Here is a 17,274-nt window from a genome sequence, read left to right as displayed (position 1 = left end):
TGAAAATTAAAAAAAAATTTTGATCAACATAAATCAAGCCAATACACATCCATGAGTTTCAAAAACAAATTTTGGTTAAAAAAAATTGAAAATTGCAAAAATTTTGATAGACAAAAAGCAAAATCACATTCATAATTTTCAAAAAAAAAATTTTAAATAGAAAATTTCTCAATTTGTTGAGAATGTTAAAATGATTTTTCGAAAACAAAAATATATATGTATATATAAACACTTTGAAGCGCACTGTACATAAATTTCACCACCACAAACACACATGCATACACACAAAAACACATACTCATAGCACATAGTTTAATGAAACAATAAGAAAGAGAAGCTTAAAATTAAAAAAAATAACGTTGAAAAACTGAAATATCAATAAGCAAATGCATAAGAAACCTCGCTGCCTCTCAGTAAGTAATTTAAATAGTTAAAAAAGCAATGTAAATAAAAAGTAAAAACAACAAAAAAATAAAATATAAAATGAACGAATGAAACGAAAATCGAAATGCGAATGAAAACAGTACTAAAAAAAAAAAAAAAAAAAAAAAAAATGCAATGAAAAATGCTCAAATATGCGCCTTCAAAGAAACTAGTATTAAGTTGAATGAAAATTTTTATGAAAACAAAAACAAATGCAATATATTTAGATGAAAGAGCGGTGTACAAGCCCAATTGCAGCACATCTCAGCCTGAATTGAATACTGCGTACTGAGAATGAAATGCTAAGCCACTTAACTCAGCTATGATTAATTTATTGCTACTTGAATATTTATTTAAAAAATAGTAATTTCTAATTTACAGTTATTTAGTTTTTGCGTTTAAGTTTTGTTTGCTGTGCGACTAACAATGCCAATAGGTTTTTATTATATTTTTATTATGAAAAGTAAAAGCTATTAACAATTCACACATACACACACACACGCACACAAACACTTATACTTACATACACCTACACACATTTATGAATAATAACTAGCTGTTAATTAATTTACTTGTAATTTATAATGAAATCATTATGTGTAAGAGTTTAATTTAAATGAATTTTTATTTTTAATTTATTTAATTTCAATTGTTTAGTTTGTAAATTTGTAAAGATTGTGAGAAAGCAATGCATACGAAATTACATGTAAACAGTCAGTGGCGAGAGTGGTCCGAGCTGAGGATGTAAAGCGAGTGCAAGCAACAGCAAACGGCCATATTAATAGAAGAGCCACGACAACACACTTGCAAACAAACACGAATGAAAAACAAAAAAAAAAAACGTTTTCTTTAATGAAAATTTGTAAAAAGCGTTATTCTTAAGTTATGCTCTTTTTAATTTTAATTATGAATGAACACTACTTAATAATTAATAATTAACAATAAAAAATTAATAATATTTAATTAATACAAATAAGAATGATAATGATGATGCTGATAATGGTAATACCGAAAATCAAACTGAAAATAGAACAACAAAAAATTAAACAAAAATAAATGGAATACATACAAATAAAGCAATTTCGTTAAAGATTTATTTAATTTCGCAGTGAAATGCGAGGCGTCTTGCATGTCGTATAATTTACAGTTAATTACTTACGTTTTTTATTTCAAAATTAGTTTCCTTACAGTTGCATGCATGTTAAGTTGTTTTGTAGCAAATGAAATTTTATATAAAAATGAGAAAGAAAAACAATAATTGGCTATAAAAATAACGAATAAATTAAAAAAATTAAAATAAAATTTTTTAAATAATAACAAAGCAGAGAGCACAAGCGAGAACTGCGTACCTTAGATGCAAGGAAGTCCACAATTAATTAGTAATGTCGTAGGCATAACTTTTTACCACAGGCAGTAACACTTAGCAATATGCATTCCATTGTGTGTATAACAGCGGCACTAAGGGGAAGGCGGCGGTGCAGATCGCAAGTGTTTTTACAATTTTATGTCTTTTTAAGCTTTTAACGGTGATTGTGTATGTTAATGGAGTATAGCAAAGGACCTGGCCGAATAATATAGTTACATGTTTTATTTACAAGCGAGCTACTACAAAATTTCGACCCAAATTTAAAAGAAATGAAGATGTTGCGCAACATGTTGCTGGCAACATTTTTGTTTTTATAAATTATGTTGAAAGCTAACTTATAATTAATAATATTTATTAAAATTCCACGTAAATTTGAGGAATTAAAAATGTTAAGCAACATGTTGCTGGCAACATTTTTTGTTTTTCAACAAAATATTTTGCAAGCTAACTCAAAATTAATAATAATAGTTAAATTTCCGCGTCTGAATCTGAGGAAATAAAAATTTAGAGCAACATGTTGCTGGCAACATTTTTTGATTTAAAATCTTTTGAAAGTTAATTTATGTATAATTAATAATAATAATTAATGGAAATTAAGATGTTGCGCAACATGTTGCTGGCAACATTTTTTGAAATTAAAAAATATTTTGAAAACTTTACTTAAATAATTAATATTAATTTATAGAAGTAAGAATGTTTCGCAACATGATCCTGGAAAATTAAAAAAACTGACAAGATGTCGCCGACAGTATGTTTTGCTTTTAAAGAATATTTTGAAAACTTGCTTGTACATAGTGTGTTAATAATTAAAAGAACTGGTAACAATAAATAATGAATAAAAATAATAAATGGAAATCATAAGCAACATATTGCTGTGGCGCACTTGTTTCTTAGCTGCATTTTTTGATTGTAAAAACTGTTCTGAAAACTAAATAATTAATAATAATTAATAGAAATAAAGATGTTGCGCAATATGTTGCTGGCAACATTTTTTATTTAAAAAAATACTTTGAAAACATGCTTGCAATTTAATTATTACGCATTTTTAGAAAAAATTTTCATAATTGTCAACATTCTGCTATGCAAAAAATATCCAAATTTGTATTTAAAATTATGTGGCGCCATTTCTTTGCATAATAACTTTACCACTAAAAAATTTTATTTAACCAAATATCAAAAAATCACAATGCGACACTAATTAGCTCGATAAATCTTTATCTCGCAACATGTTGCTAAAGAAAAGTTATGCAACAAATAGTATATGCAAATTTCTGAAACTCTATTTCAATAGTGTTAACTATATTACAAACTTTTACAAGCCGCACAACATGTTGTCTTAAAAAAATGTTTCTATGAAAAATTGTGTTGAAACATACTTCCTATAAAAAATGTTGCTATAAAAAGGTTTCTTTAAAAAAATTTGCTGTAAAGAAATGTAGATATAAAAAATGGTGTTATAAAAATTTTTGTTATTAAAAATGTTGCTATAAAAATGTAGCCTTAATCACATGTTTTAAAGCAACCTTTTATAGCAAACATTTTTAATAAAAATTTTTTATAGCAACATTTTTTATAGAAAATATTTTTTAGCAAAATTTTACGTTGCCTTTATCAAATTTTTTAAAGCAACCTTTTTATAGCAAACATTTTTATAGCAACATTTTTTATAGGAAATATTTTTTTAGCAAAATTTTATGTTGCTAAATTTAAATGTTGCTGTCAACAAAAAGTTCTGATATAATTTACAGTAATAATTACTAATACAGTATTTAGTAACTTTACGCCAAATGTTGCTAGCAAACTTTTTCAACAACATACACTGAAAAAAATGTATTTAATTTTGTTTTGAAGGAAATAGATGAAAACTGGTATTTTATTTTATATACTCAAAAAATATTCCAAATATTTTCGCTAATTTCCTAGTAGACATTTACTATTTGTAAAGCGTGGAAAACACCGTATTGCAGAGGTTCTTTGTTATGTTTAAAAATCTTTGAGTTGTATTTTTCGTAAAAAAAATATTACTGCTATATTGTGTCCGATTTTGTAGCATTAACTGTTTGTTTCATAGCTTTGATGTGCATGTTTTTGCTTTTCTGCTTTTTTGTCTTTTTGCTAAGGGTGCTTCAAGTATAATGACTTTTATTGAAATGGTAAGTTGCTTGTCAAGTTGCATTTTATTAATTTTTAATTTCTACGCATTTCATTTTATTTGTTCTTTATCTGCTTTGCATGTGCTTACACATATTAACTTACTATATTTATGCCGTTATGTCTTTGTGACTGCTTTGCATGCTTGTTGTATTTCTCACAGTGTATGACCAGACTATTTTTATACATTTTACTTATATTTTATTCATTATTCTTTCGTTATTTTTATTAAAAATTAAAATTTACATTTCTCAAATAATTTGTATGCTTTGTTGTTGCTTTCAATAAGTTATTGCTTCATACTCCCGGCCACCCGAAACACATTGCTCAATTTCTCTCTTCTCTCGCCCACTTTTAGCCTGCCAATTGGTCTATGGAAATTATTTGCGTTGTACTGGCTGACACACTGGGCGCTACGACGACGAACGTAACGGTGATTGGCCAAAATTATAATAACAATTGGACAAGCTAAAATATATAGAGCAACGAAATTCTAAATTTACACATTTACCCAGCAAACACGTTCAAAAGTAGCGGAATTGTTGCTATTGTAGCGCTAACGTATGTTGTACCGATTACCCGCTACCCATTTGCCACGTCATCACTTACGCGTTTGTTGTTGTATTCATTGAAATTACTACAATTTATGATTGCTCAAAGAAATTTAAAAGAAATTAGTCAACTTTGCATTAAAAAATTTAAAATCTTGAGAAATTTAGAAAAAAGTAATCTCACGCCATTAAGAATAAATGCTCGCACATTTTCTATAAAATTTTCGTAATTTTTTCAGCCAAATTCGAAAAGCACGAAAATGCAAGCGATGCTAACGGTGAATTTATAAAATGAGCGTTTTAAGGTTAGCATAAAAAATGTTCATAAATACGCTCTACTTACCACATGGTACACATGAAGAAATAATAGTAAATTTAAAAAATAGTAAGAATTGAAAATATATTTAAATTATAAAAAAGTAGAATATAAAATAATTAGAAATTAAAAAAATCTAATTTTAATCTTATATATGATGGTTCCTGCATATTAAAATACAAAAAAAGTAAATATACCGCTACTTTAATTTGCTACTTAGCCATAGTTTCATTGTCTTAAGCATTTTGTAAATACTTCATACTCACATATATATTAAACAACCATTAGTTAAGCGCTAAATAATTACTTAAACAATGTTTCATAAACCTTCTAGTGTTAAACTAAAATTAATAATATTATTTGCGAAGAAGAAATAATTTTTTTTTACGCAAAAATGTTGCTGAAGATGTCTAAGGATGGTACACATAAAGCATACGAAGGATGATCCATTTCGAGGTTCCCTACTTTTTTAAAGAAAAAACACAGAAACTTCAAACTTAATGGAGAATGTTTACTATCATTTAAAAGAACATTCTTTGGCATTCATTTTTTGAAGATTATCTCTTTTAAATGTTGGCCGCGACTACGTCTCAGATGGCCCATCTATTGAGTCCAATTTTCGATGACTCGTTCGAGCATTTCGACTGGTAACTGGCGAATGACACGCGTGATATTTTGCTCCAAGGCTTCAATCGTGGCGGGATTGTCCGCTTAGACTTTAGACTTTACATATCACCATAGCAAAAAGTCCAACAGAGTGATATCACACGATCTTGGCGCCCAATCGACCGTCCTAAAACGTTAAACTATCTGCTCACCGAAGTGTTCTCTCAATAAATCCACTGACTTACACGTTGTGTGGGAAGTGGTGCCGTCTTGTTGAAACCAAATGTCGCTCAGATCTCGAGTTTCAATTTCAGGCATAAAATTGTCGGTTATCATGGCGCGATAACGATCGCCATTGATGGTTACGTTCTCATCGCCAACATTTTTTGAAGAAAAATGGACCAAGTATACCACCGACCCACAAACCACACCAAACCGTTGTTTTTTTCTGGATGTAATGACAGCTTTTGAAACTCTTCAGGTTGCTCTTCGTCACAAATTAGACAATTACGCTTGTTTACATACCCATTGGACCAGAAAAGGACCTCAAAGCTGAACAAAATTTGTCTCGAACACGTCGGGTCTTCTTTGAACTTTTCAAGACTCCATAGAGCGAAGCGATGTCTCTTGTTTTCTACACTTTCAATTTAAGATCTCGACGTAAAATGCGCAACGTCGTTCCAAACGTCAATCCGAGTTGCTCCGAACGGCGCCGAATCGACTCTCCACGATCTTCGTATGCACTCACAGCTACCGCTGCTATATTTTCTACACTGCGTCCTGAACGTGGTCTAATGGGTCGAATATTATCCAACAATGAATGCTGCGTCTCAATATGTGTGATGGTGATGCGAATAGTACGCTCAATAAGTTAATCATAAGTTGACCGCAGCGCATGAAACACATTCTTTACAGAACGTAAATTTTCGTAATAAAGTTGAATGATTTGTAAACGTTGTCCAGGCGTAAGTTTTTCCATGGTGAAATGCCAAACAATACTGAAAAAAATAACATGACAGCTTGAGTCGTTCACGTGTGATCTGTCAAAGGAAAGGCCATTATAAAAGTAACTCTACTTGGATCATCCTTTATACATTATATATAAATGATCAGCGTGATCATTAGGAAACCCACGCCAATTCGTTATTCGAATAAATGCAAAAAGAACTGCTTCATGGGTTTCTTAACCTCAACATTTCCTTCTAATAAAAAATAAATTTCTTCCTCGCACTTAGCAACATATACTATACATATGTATGTATATCGACAAACACGTAAATTAGTAGAAAATAATATTTATTGTAATTAAGCAAGCGAAATAATCAAAATTCAACCATAAACAACAAGCATTAGTGTTTAGCGATAGTCTTAAGTAGAATTACCAAAACTACACAATTAAACATAAATCCTTCAAAAACATCCAACAATTAACATAGAAACATTTCTAGGCATATAAATTTAGATATAAATATCATTTCCTATTTATAAGTAGCCGCGAAATGTATAATTGAATTGATTGTTTAATTAAAACTAAATTAAGACTGAAGCAACAATCACTGCAACGAATATATGCAAATGATTTCGAAAATATATATACAAATCAACAACAAAAAAAATACGAAAAATACAAAAATAAAAAACAATAAAAACAAATAAACACGCATTTCTTTTCATTGACGTTTGGAATTTCGAATTAATTTTTCAACATTTACACGTTTCTGAAGTGATTTTCCATGGCAATCGATGGGCTGAATGTGGAATTCGTTTATTTACTTACAAGTGAAATGAAGTGAATTGTAACGAATCGGCAAAATATTTCACTTGCACCTCATGAATGTTTGCTGGACTTAAAAGACCGCAACTTGTTGGTCTGTTTTTGTTTTTTGTAGGCAGCAGAGTAAGCAAATGGCTTGCATGTCAGAATTGATTGGCCCACATAAGCGTCTCAGCTGATTTCATAGCACGGTACTCGATATTCGAACAAGTGATTTACGTATGATTAAGGAATCGGCATTTCATGTGCGAGCTAAACGATTCAACGATGTAGCGGTAAGTAATGCTTGCGAAATGTACCAAAATAGTTCTATATATTTTGGGATCATTTTATATTTGAAAGCCGTCTATGCTATAAGTTAGTAACACCAAAACATCCACCCTAGTGTTTCGGCTCTATGAAACCGTACTCAAGCCAATAATGTTCTATGGTGTATTCGTCTGGTGGAGTGTACTCAAAAATGTCACATAAAAAGCTTGAACGTGTCTAAAATGCGGCTCTCATCGAAATCTCTGGTGCACTGCGACTTCACCGACAATGGCACTTTTAAACATTGCATTTGAAGATTGCTAGCATCCGTGGTCATGAAGGGATTCAAACACGAACACGACGAAATTTTTTTCTCTTTCAATTGAATTTCTTAAAACTTGTCGGACTTAGAGGCCACTGGTATCGGTCTTTTCTCTGCTCACATACCGACGATGGAGATGTGGATGGGGAGAAGTCGCTGGAGAAGGGGCGATGTGAACTGTTTCACGGTTGAGTCGAAGTTAGGTGGGAAGATTGGAGAGAGAGTTTTCTGTAGGAATCTCTCTGTCAATCTTTACTTAAGGCTACCAGACCACTGTGGTATTTTGCAGGCAGAAATGGCTGCTATCAAGGTGGCCGTGGTAGTACTACTATGAAGGGTAGCCTCTTTTAGGAAGCATTATCTTCGACAGCAGAGCGGCAATACTTACTGTGCGTCAAAGCTAGTGAATTAGTATCTGTCCTTACTAGAAATATCATCAAGCTATTTCATCATTAGACTCGTTTGGGTGCCTGATCACAGCGGAATCGCTGACTACTGCAAAGCATTTGATCTAGCCAGAGTGGGCACATTGATCTCGCCTACATCGGAATCAGACCCAGTTGGATCTCCATTAGCGTCTTGCGTTATAGTACAGAACTAATGGACCTCGCTTGCGCTTAACAACCGCCAATTTCCAGCCTTTGCAAAAGTGATTTCTCGGTAATCTTACCTTCGGTGAACCAGAAGACATAGCCGAAGCTGATGTTAGCTGTCTCAATAAATTTTTAATAGGTTCAAAGCGCTTTGTCGATCTGTAAGGGACTTATAATTCAGTATAGAAGAGTTTTTAGCTAACACAACGAACCGACGTTCGAGGCTGCCCAAGTAAGATCCCTCTTACTATCGAACTCTTAACTAACCTTACCTAAGATAACAAATTTTTACAGATTTTCGGTGAATTGCAATAGTAATGAAGTCATATACAATAGATTGAATAATTATTGGTGACGTAATACTAGATAAAATATGTATTTGTAGGTATTACATACATGTATGATATGCATACATAAAGTGTACCGAAAAGTTGAGTTGTCTTTGAGTCCCCGTTTAGAGAAAGTTCATTGATGTAATATCGAAACCACGTGATATGTTTCTTCACATCCATAATCAATTTTCGGATTCATAAGTAGTTTAAAACTATATGAACTTGCTATAGTTTCGGTTACTAGCCTCAGTTCATCTGACCACCAAATTTAAATTATTTATGAATAAATGTCTCGCATTTGCGTGACATAATTGTAACCGGGTTCACAGCAACCAACAACACTAGCATTTCCATTCTAATGCATTCCAGTAAGTGTGGAATATCTTGTTTGACACCTGCCATTAACCCCTAAAAGTTTGCATTTACCGCATTGAGAGTCCTCCCAGCTCTTAGCTGACACGCCAAACAAATGCAAATTGCCTGAATGCAGCACTGACCTAGTCAGTTAGTTATTGCTTTTTTTCAAACATATAAACACATGTAGGCCGATTGTGTTCAAAAAAAATTAAAAAACGAAAAGGAAGAAGAAGCAAAATTCGCTCAGAACAAGTAAAAAAGACAATTTGCCGTGCATTCAAGAGGTAAATTTACTCACTGAACTTTACAAAATAAAACGTTTTAAGGACAAATATTTGGCTACGAAAGTTTTTCTTTAATATTTTTTATAAAAGTAACAGAAAATTCCTTGGAATAATAAACATGTTCAGAGCTTGCAAGGACACAAAAACTTTTGTATTATTATTTCTATAAATATGTTGTAGGTGCAACACAGGCACACAAAGCTATCTTTTCGCACATTTAGCTAAGAGAAATCAATAAATTATGCTAATGACACCAATAATGCGCTAAGCTGTTTCGTCTTCTACCATAAGCAGGGAGACATCGAAACCCAGCAAACAAATTTTCTTAGAATATTTCTAGAGTTTTGCCGTTTCCATAGAAAATGTATCAACGATAATATTATTTTGGTGATTTGCAGTGATGTATTTATATATTCGATCCCAACAAGTGAACAGCTTAAAATGCCGGGAGCCTATCACAAATTTGTAAAAGCAGTTAAAGTCAGTTTCGGATAGTCTTCTGGTACGCCGATGTTATAACTGCCGAGCTATTTCAATCTCAGTCCTATAAAGGCTTGGCATTAAAGGGGAAAGTGTCTTGATGTTTCCACCTCAAATTTTCCATACAACTTTGATAACTTGCGTCCGAGAACTTGACTTCACATGATTATAAGCCTTACAGCATGAAGCCATGCCTATTCGACAATTTTCAACAAAAACTCTTACGATCGCGGGTTAAGGACAAGTAGTTCACTATATAATCTGCTTTCTTACTCTAGGCAAAGAGGATCCCGCAGTCGCAGAGAAGCTGGCCGTCTATCAAAGTCTGCTAAGCGCACGCGAAGTCGCTTGGGGCACTGCTGGAAAGAAAGAATTTTCAGAGATTTAAGAGGTTACATGGCTTAAAAATTAAATGTTTTATTAGAATTTTTTATTGTTACAAACATACACAATTAACAACAAAATTCTGAAATTTTTGAAAAAAAAATATTTTAAACTCGGCCATTGCGACGCCATTTCCGGCGACAACTCGGAAAAAAGATGCGTACGCGTTCGTAGGATAACTCCTTACAGGATCTTCTAAAGTGGGAAAATACGTCTTGTACTTAAAACTTTAACTTAGAGCTTGGTCGAAGGAAAAAAAACTGAAATTCAGATTTTTGGCAGACATTTTTATAAAAAAATTTAAATTTCAGTGAAAATTTCGCGAATTTTTTTTTCAAATAGTTGTAATCAAAAAAATCTTTCGTCTAAGACTTTAAAGTAGTTCGCGAGAAATCTTGCTAACTGACTTCATAAGCACAGTTTCGAGAAAAACGCGTTTAAGGACGGTGCACTTAGCCTAGCTAGCCCCGAGCGCACAACTTCTCAAGGCTGTGTCGCTGAAATTAATACTCGGCTCAACTTGAAAATTTAGGATAATATTCTAGAGGTGTTATAGAGTTTAATAAGACAATAAAAAAATCGATTTTTTGAAACCCATAAACCCATGTAAAAGCATAATACTATAGACCTCTAGATTCGAATAAACAACTGTGGGAAAATGATGCTTTGAAGAAAAAAGTTCGTATACCTGTATTTAACTGCTTTTGCCTTTCCTTTGGTGTGGCAAAAGTGAACTTGCTTCTCAAATTTACTGGGTATTTCTTCCAAGACATAACCTCTCAAAATCAATGTATAAAAGTACTTCTCATAAACGTTTCGTCTTGTGCATATATATATGTATCTATATAATTATTCATATATGCACATATAGTAATGTATATTGTAATATATACTTATAACGCTTTCAACCAACAAATGTCGATACACTTACCGATCGTTGCCTTAACAACGGTGAAAACGAAAACAAACAAGAAACCCATTTCGTTCCAGGCTTTTAGTGGTGGAAGTAGCGAAAAAGGCGTTAAGTATTGTCCTGCTCGTATGTGTACAGCACAATTACTACTGTGTATGTGTGTAAGTATTTGTGAGTAATTGCCTGCAGGTACGCAGGACAAGGCAACGGTTGGCTTAATCGTCGCAAACAGAGGGGGAAATGAGCTCAGCGTATATTGTCAACTCCGTTGTTGTCACTGTAAGTATGTATGTGCGTGTATTTCGAATAGTTGGCCGCAACAAATTGTCAAATTTTCAGTTGTGCAGTAACAGTTGAACGGTTAAGTGGATTTTCGTCTACGCGAATATACCAATTTTGCCAAATTTCTGCTCTCACGCGCTGAGCAACTTAATGCAGTTGTTGTGGAGCAACATGTATCCCCAATCCGAGTTGGATAATTACAAGTTGCAAGTGGATTTGCTGCAGGAAAAGCTTAAACAAAGGTACACACTCACATAGATGTGGAGGTCAAGTGGCAAAGAAATAATATATATATAATATATGTACATATATGTATTTATGTATTATATAAGCTACAGCAGACACTGCAATTTTGTGTAGAATTTTGTGTGAACTTTTTTGTATATGTAAGTAAAATTTACATTTCAAAAAGTAACGAAAGCATAAATTTTCGGAAATTTATTTCAATACATGTGTCTTTGCCATGAATGTGTCTTAAATGGTAAATTAATAAATGTGTGCATTCAGGCGGATAAATGTCATATCGCTACTAGAGAGATAAGTGGGAGGTTGCTACCTTCCTAGATAATGGAATCATTAAAAATATTAAAGCATTATGATTTTATTATCCTTAATAGTCCATTCAACTAAATTCAACCCCGACGCTTCTACTGGTGACAAAAATCGATGACTGCATAGTTCGCACTTAAGCTGAAAGGTTAAGAAAATATTAGGAATTATCGAATAAGCCACGTTTGTATATAAATTATGACAAATAAACACCCGGAAATTGTAACTAAATTCCCCGGAAAAATGATATTTAAAAAAAAAATGTATTTTGCTAAGTTGCCAAATTTCATGTGCGGAATCGTTGCGAATGTTGGAAAAGGCTTATGGCGATACAGTTTTATCAAAAACTCAAGTGTTGTGCAAAGCCTTCAAAGAAGGTCGAGAGATCGTTGAAGACACACTATACCTCGTTCTGGACGACCTTCGACCTCTTCAACTGATGAAAATATTAAAGAAGTGGAGAATGTGGTGCTTGAAAGTCGTCAGGCAAGTGTTAGAGAGATGGCAAGAGAGCTCGACATCTCTCGCGACTCCATTCGAATGATTTTGGTTGATATTTTGGGTATGAAACGCGTTCTTACTCGACAAGTCCAGTTAAAGCTGAATTTTTTTTTCAAAAAGAGTACCGTAAACCGGTCTCTTTGGAAATGCTTGATCGTGCAAATTCCTAACCCACATTCATGGAGAGCATTATAATTGCCGATGAGACATGGGTTTATACATAGTTTGATTTGCAAGTTTACAATCATCGGAATTTAGAGAAAAAACGTGCCGAAACCAAAAAACTACGTAAAAGATCTTGAAAAATCAAGGTGATGTTCATTGTTTTTTTCGATATTCTTGGTTTGGTGCATCATGAATTTGTTCGGGAGAGACAGACAATCAATAACGAGCTCTATTTGGTCGTATTGAGGCGTTTGCATGAGAACATTCGTCGAAAACGGCCGCAATTGTGAAAGCACAATTCATGGATTTTACACAATGATAATGTTCCATCGCATCGAGCCACAATCAGCCACCGTATTCGCGGGATTTGGCTCCGTGTGATTTTTTCTTGTTCCCCAAATTGAAATTGCCGCCTCGTGGAGCCTGTTTTCAGTCGATCGAAGAGATAAAACAGAATTCGCTAAAGGAGCTAAAGGCCATCACAAAAAGAGCTTACGATAAATGTTTCGAGGACTGAAAACATCGTTGGCATAAGTGTATTACATTTAATGGCTAAATATTTTCCGTTTTATTTACAATTTTTGGGTCGTTTTTTGTCACAATGTATGTGACATGATCAGCTTTGGTGTCTCCTACGACTGAAATTAGTGGTGATGGCGAATAGTTGAAACTTCCTCTTCTATTCCGTTTCGATTATGCCAGTTGTTTGTTCTATTGGCCAGGAGTAGCGGGCTTTCGGACCATTGGTGCCCATTTAATCGACATTTTGTTACAATCATAAAAAAGTATAACCCATTTTAACCAAATTTAAATTTATATTTCAATGCAATACCACGTCGTTCTTGTTGGTAGACCCTGTAGTGTATAGCAAACTCGAATATCATAAATCGTTTTCAAAACTAGCGCACTGACTGTAGTTTTAAGCAGTTAATCCACAATACTACAAACTTCATTAAACAATATTTAATACCTATCTCCACTTTCTCACTTTTGCAACACAAAATGAAGTGAGGAGAACCGCCAACAATTGCAAAAAGAGCTTCAGCAGATTCTGCAACGACGCAGCGAGCAGTAAGTAGCCATATACATTTCGATATAAGTAAAAAAATATGCAATATTTTTCTCACCCGTTTGATTAGCGATAAGTCGGTACGAACAAAAATCCGACAAAAGTACCAGAGCTTTCTGGATGAGCAGGAACGGCGCAATGAGCGCAACAAGATGCTGATGCAAATGATCGAGCGCATCGATCAGCAAACGACAGCGTTGTCAGCGCGCAGCGAGCGACTTAAAATGATGAAGGTAAGTGTAATTAAAACCCATATCCATACATATATATATAGTATATACCAGAGCGCTAACAAACTCCTAACACTAAACCTTGACCATGCAGCTCCAATATGAACGCTACTTCGCCAAATTAATGCAAACTCAACCGGTGCGCTGCACACCAAATGCTGTGCCAACAGCCAGATTGTCAGCAGAAGCTACACCCATAACTGCCATGACAGCGTCCACACAGATACCAGTGTTGCTACCCGCCATGTCGGCACACGCACCAACAACAGCGCCGCCTATAGGAACACTTAGCGGTCTGAAGAGCGAGGTAACAACTACAACACCGGTGTCTGCAATCCCAACATTACAACCGGGGCTTACACACATAGAAGCCATGACGGAAGCACAGCCAGCAGCTCTAACGCCACGCATGTGGACTTTCGCAATGGCCACACCGACGCCAGCCGGATTATTGCTCAGCGGAGCGCCGACAGCGTCGATGACTGCTGGCACACTACAAACGGCAGCTACACCATTTGAATTCTTACAGTATCCGTTCGGTTATGGACCGGTTATCCAACAGCACACACTACAACAGCAAGCGTCTTACGCTAATGTAACACCAACTGATCCTTCGATGGCATTTGCAAATCGGAGAGATGTACCACAGGCCTCTAATGCTGATTTGACCGAGAGAAAGTATAGTGTCCCAAATGAGTACGAGCTAACGGATGATATGGTATCAACAGCAGAAGCGGCTACGTCAACAGAGTTTCCCTCCATAGGAGACAAGTCAGTCGGTGAAATGGCTAACAAGCAAACTGAGACAATGCCGTATTCTATGGATAGAATGGTGGACACAGGTGAAATGGAAGGATATGAATATTCGCCAGCTACATCGCAGGAAAAACCCACGCATATAACATCTACTCAGATCCTCGAAAAATTGTCAAGGAATGAATCAGACAACACCATACCAATGAAAGCACCTGTAGGCAATCCTGTATTTAAAGAGCCGAATTCTGCTCTCAATGAAGTTAACACTAATTTGTCGGCGGTTAAGCTAGAAAACGCTGATATTATGGACAAACCACCGACTGAACCGACGAACAACTCTCAGGACCAAAAAATGGGCTCAAGGCCTTCTTACATCTTTGAAGACGACCACCATAGCACAACTTCGGAAGATGCTTTGAAAAAAGGGAATACCATTAAGCTAAGTACAGCGGAAGAGCATAGACGAAAAATTGCAGAAATCGAGCAGCGATACGGCACAATAGATACTGAAGGAAATAACGACTACGCCTATAGGAACATGAATCCAGAGAGCAATGAAACTGGTTTTGGCTTCAAGCGTTTCTCAGAAATTGTTAATCCTAAAATGGAATCAAACGCCGAACAGCTGCAACCTACGAACGAAAATTTGGACAATCAATCGTGGCAATCGCACACAGGCTCCGTAGAGAATGCATCAATGGCACCCACTACTAGCATGTCTTCATCCTCAAAACCTCTTTCGAGTTCCAAAATCGATAATATTGAGAATGCCATTTATGGCGAGCTTGTGAATAACCAGTTGCCCGAACCTGAAGTGACGCCCACACGAACAGCAGCGCAAGGCTTCTTCACTGAACTACTTGAACAGCAAAAAACACCTTTGGAAAACAACCAGCTTCAGGAACCTACAGCACAAGAACAAGAATACACAACAAATCTCTCTGGAAACATTGGGAGCAGTGATACCGGAGAACTAAAACCAGAGACCCCTATCAGCGAGGCAACAGATCCACAAAATCAGGCCACTTATGGCACCTACAATACAGAGATTCAACAGCCTACGAACACATTCAACGCAGAAAATGCTTACGGTACCGCGGAAGCAACGAATAACTATGCTGAGTATCCAGTAGAGCAAAAAATAGAAGCCGGCTCCACAGACACAACTGATCAGCTACAACAACCAGTCTATTCACAGCAAGATTACGAAAACTATGATGCTACACAGTATGGCAACTACGACCCGAATGCTTATCCCGGCTATATCTATGATGAAGCTACGGGACAATATGTCGTCGACCCGCAATATACCGCCAACGATGCCAGTAACGCGGAAGCGCTCTATACCACGCAAGATTATACTGAACCACAAGAGCAACAACAACAAAATCCAGTTCAGGGAGATAATTACACCCATGAAGACAGTAATAACTCTACAGCAGCACCAGCTGCCACTGAGCAAACATTAGACGCCACACCAACGCCTATTGAGCCTTACCCACCGGCAGCGGCCGTAGAACCCTCTGTGGCGGCAGCAGTGCCTAGCGCTCCGAATGTAGTTAAGCCTACCTCAATTCTATCGACGGCGGAAAAACATGCCATGCAGAGCGATGCCCAGAAGAAGAAGAAGCGCGTTATATTCGTGGACAGCAGCGAGACGGATGACAGTTCCAGTGCAAAGGCGCCGGCGGCTAGTGCGACCAATGCAGGCAATGAAAGTGACTTTGACTTTTCAAGTGGCGCAGAGACATCCGTGGGCTAAGAATTGGCGAAGTTGTAAGGTTGGCACGAGGTTATTTTTGTTATAGTAATTCTAAATGTTCTTTGAGAAACACATTCGAGTATTTCACAGATGTATTTTATTGCACCTTATAATTACACAAATATGTAATTTTTTGTGAAATTACTAAATAAAATCCGTAGATAACTCTCATCTTAGCCTTAAACTGTCTGGTCGAAGAAATTAGAGGAATACTTACCAGGATTTGATATGAAGAAGCTTTTCGTTTTATTTGGGAAACCTGTCACCTGCACACATAGAACCTTCGGACATAAGTAGTCCAGTGGGCGGTTTGGCAAGTACATCCCACGTTTCAATTGTGAAAGAAGGTTCAGAGTAAACATAGAAAACGATGGGTGGCATAAAGGCATATTTTCCCGGATCTCTCGAAAACAGCAGTGGAGCGTGCCTTCAAAATCAAGCGACTTCACCTCCCCTGGTTACCAGGTCATAAAGTCATCGAGATCAATTAGATAGTGAACGAGATGACCAAAAGCAATGTAGGGCTGTCACCCGAAAAAGTGATCAAAAATAGAACACCCATGCATTGACTATACAACGATCAAAAAACGACGGTAAAAACGCGATGGAATGGTCTTTCTGGGGCAAAATTACTAAAGTTATCTGTAAAAGGGTAGATCGGAAATATACAAACTACACAATATACAACATGATTGAACCTGGTTACAGTTTAGAATTGGACCGACAAATCGAGAAGACTCCAAGAATTGTCAAGAGCAAGGCAACAGAGAAACAATGGAATATCTCTTATGCGCATGTCCCGCATCGACAAAGCTACGCTTTAAGCATTTGAGATCTCCACAGTATGAGACACTGAAAT

General features: G+C 35.5%; 2 protein-coding genes across 9 annotated transcripts in view; both read left to right on the top strand.

Moving 5' to 3' along the window:
• LOC126751812 (bromodomain-containing protein DDB_G0270170) overlaps positions 1-7,043 on the top strand; it is a 198,072-nt gene extending 191,029 nt beyond the window's left edge. For 3 of the 4 annotated variants that reach the window (XM_050462359.1, XM_050462361.1, XM_050462362.1), the window contains exon 5: positions 1,081-1,549. In XM_050462359.1, coding sequence (XP_050318316.1) covers positions 1,081-1,087 — 7 coding nt within the window. In that variant the 3' untranslated portion in view covers positions 1,088-1,549. Of the gene's footprint in view, positions 1-1,080; positions 1,550-4,298 lie in introns of those variants that run through there. The other variant, XM_050462363.1, reaches the window with a different exon arrangement.
• Positions 7,044-11,212: 4,169 nt separating this feature from the next.
• On the top strand, positions 11,213-16,591 carry LOC126751813 (traf2 and NCK-interacting protein kinase). 5 transcript variants are annotated; one of them, XM_050462364.1, is made up of 5 exons: positions 11,213-11,380; positions 11,441-11,625; positions 13,607-13,669; positions 13,738-13,900; positions 13,992-16,591. In XM_050462364.1, exons 2-5 carry the CDS (start codon positions 11,534-11,536, stop codon positions 16,413-16,415), a joined length of 2,742 nt encoding a protein of 913 aa, XP_050318321.1. In that variant the 5' UTR covers positions 11,213-11,380; positions 11,441-11,533; the 3' UTR covers positions 16,416-16,591. The 5 variants fall into 5 exon arrangements, with proteins under 5 accessions (XP_050318321.1, XP_050318323.1, XP_050318325.1 ...); XM_050462366.1 differs by having other exon boundaries at positions 11,213-11,384; XM_050462365.1 differs by having other exon boundaries at positions 11,371-11,388.
• The last annotated feature ends 683 nt before the right edge of the window (positions 16,592-17,274 follow it).

The sequence above is a fragment of the Bactrocera neohumeralis genome, chromosome 2 (genome assembly GCF_024586455.1).
Source record: "Bactrocera neohumeralis isolate Rockhampton chromosome 2, APGP_CSIRO_Bneo_wtdbg2-racon-allhic-juicebox.fasta_v2, whole genome shotgun sequence".
Lineage (NCBI taxonomy): Eukaryota > Metazoa > Arthropoda > Insecta > Diptera > Tephritidae > Bactrocera > Bactrocera neohumeralis.
This window is presented reverse-complemented; position numbering and strand designations above follow the sequence as displayed.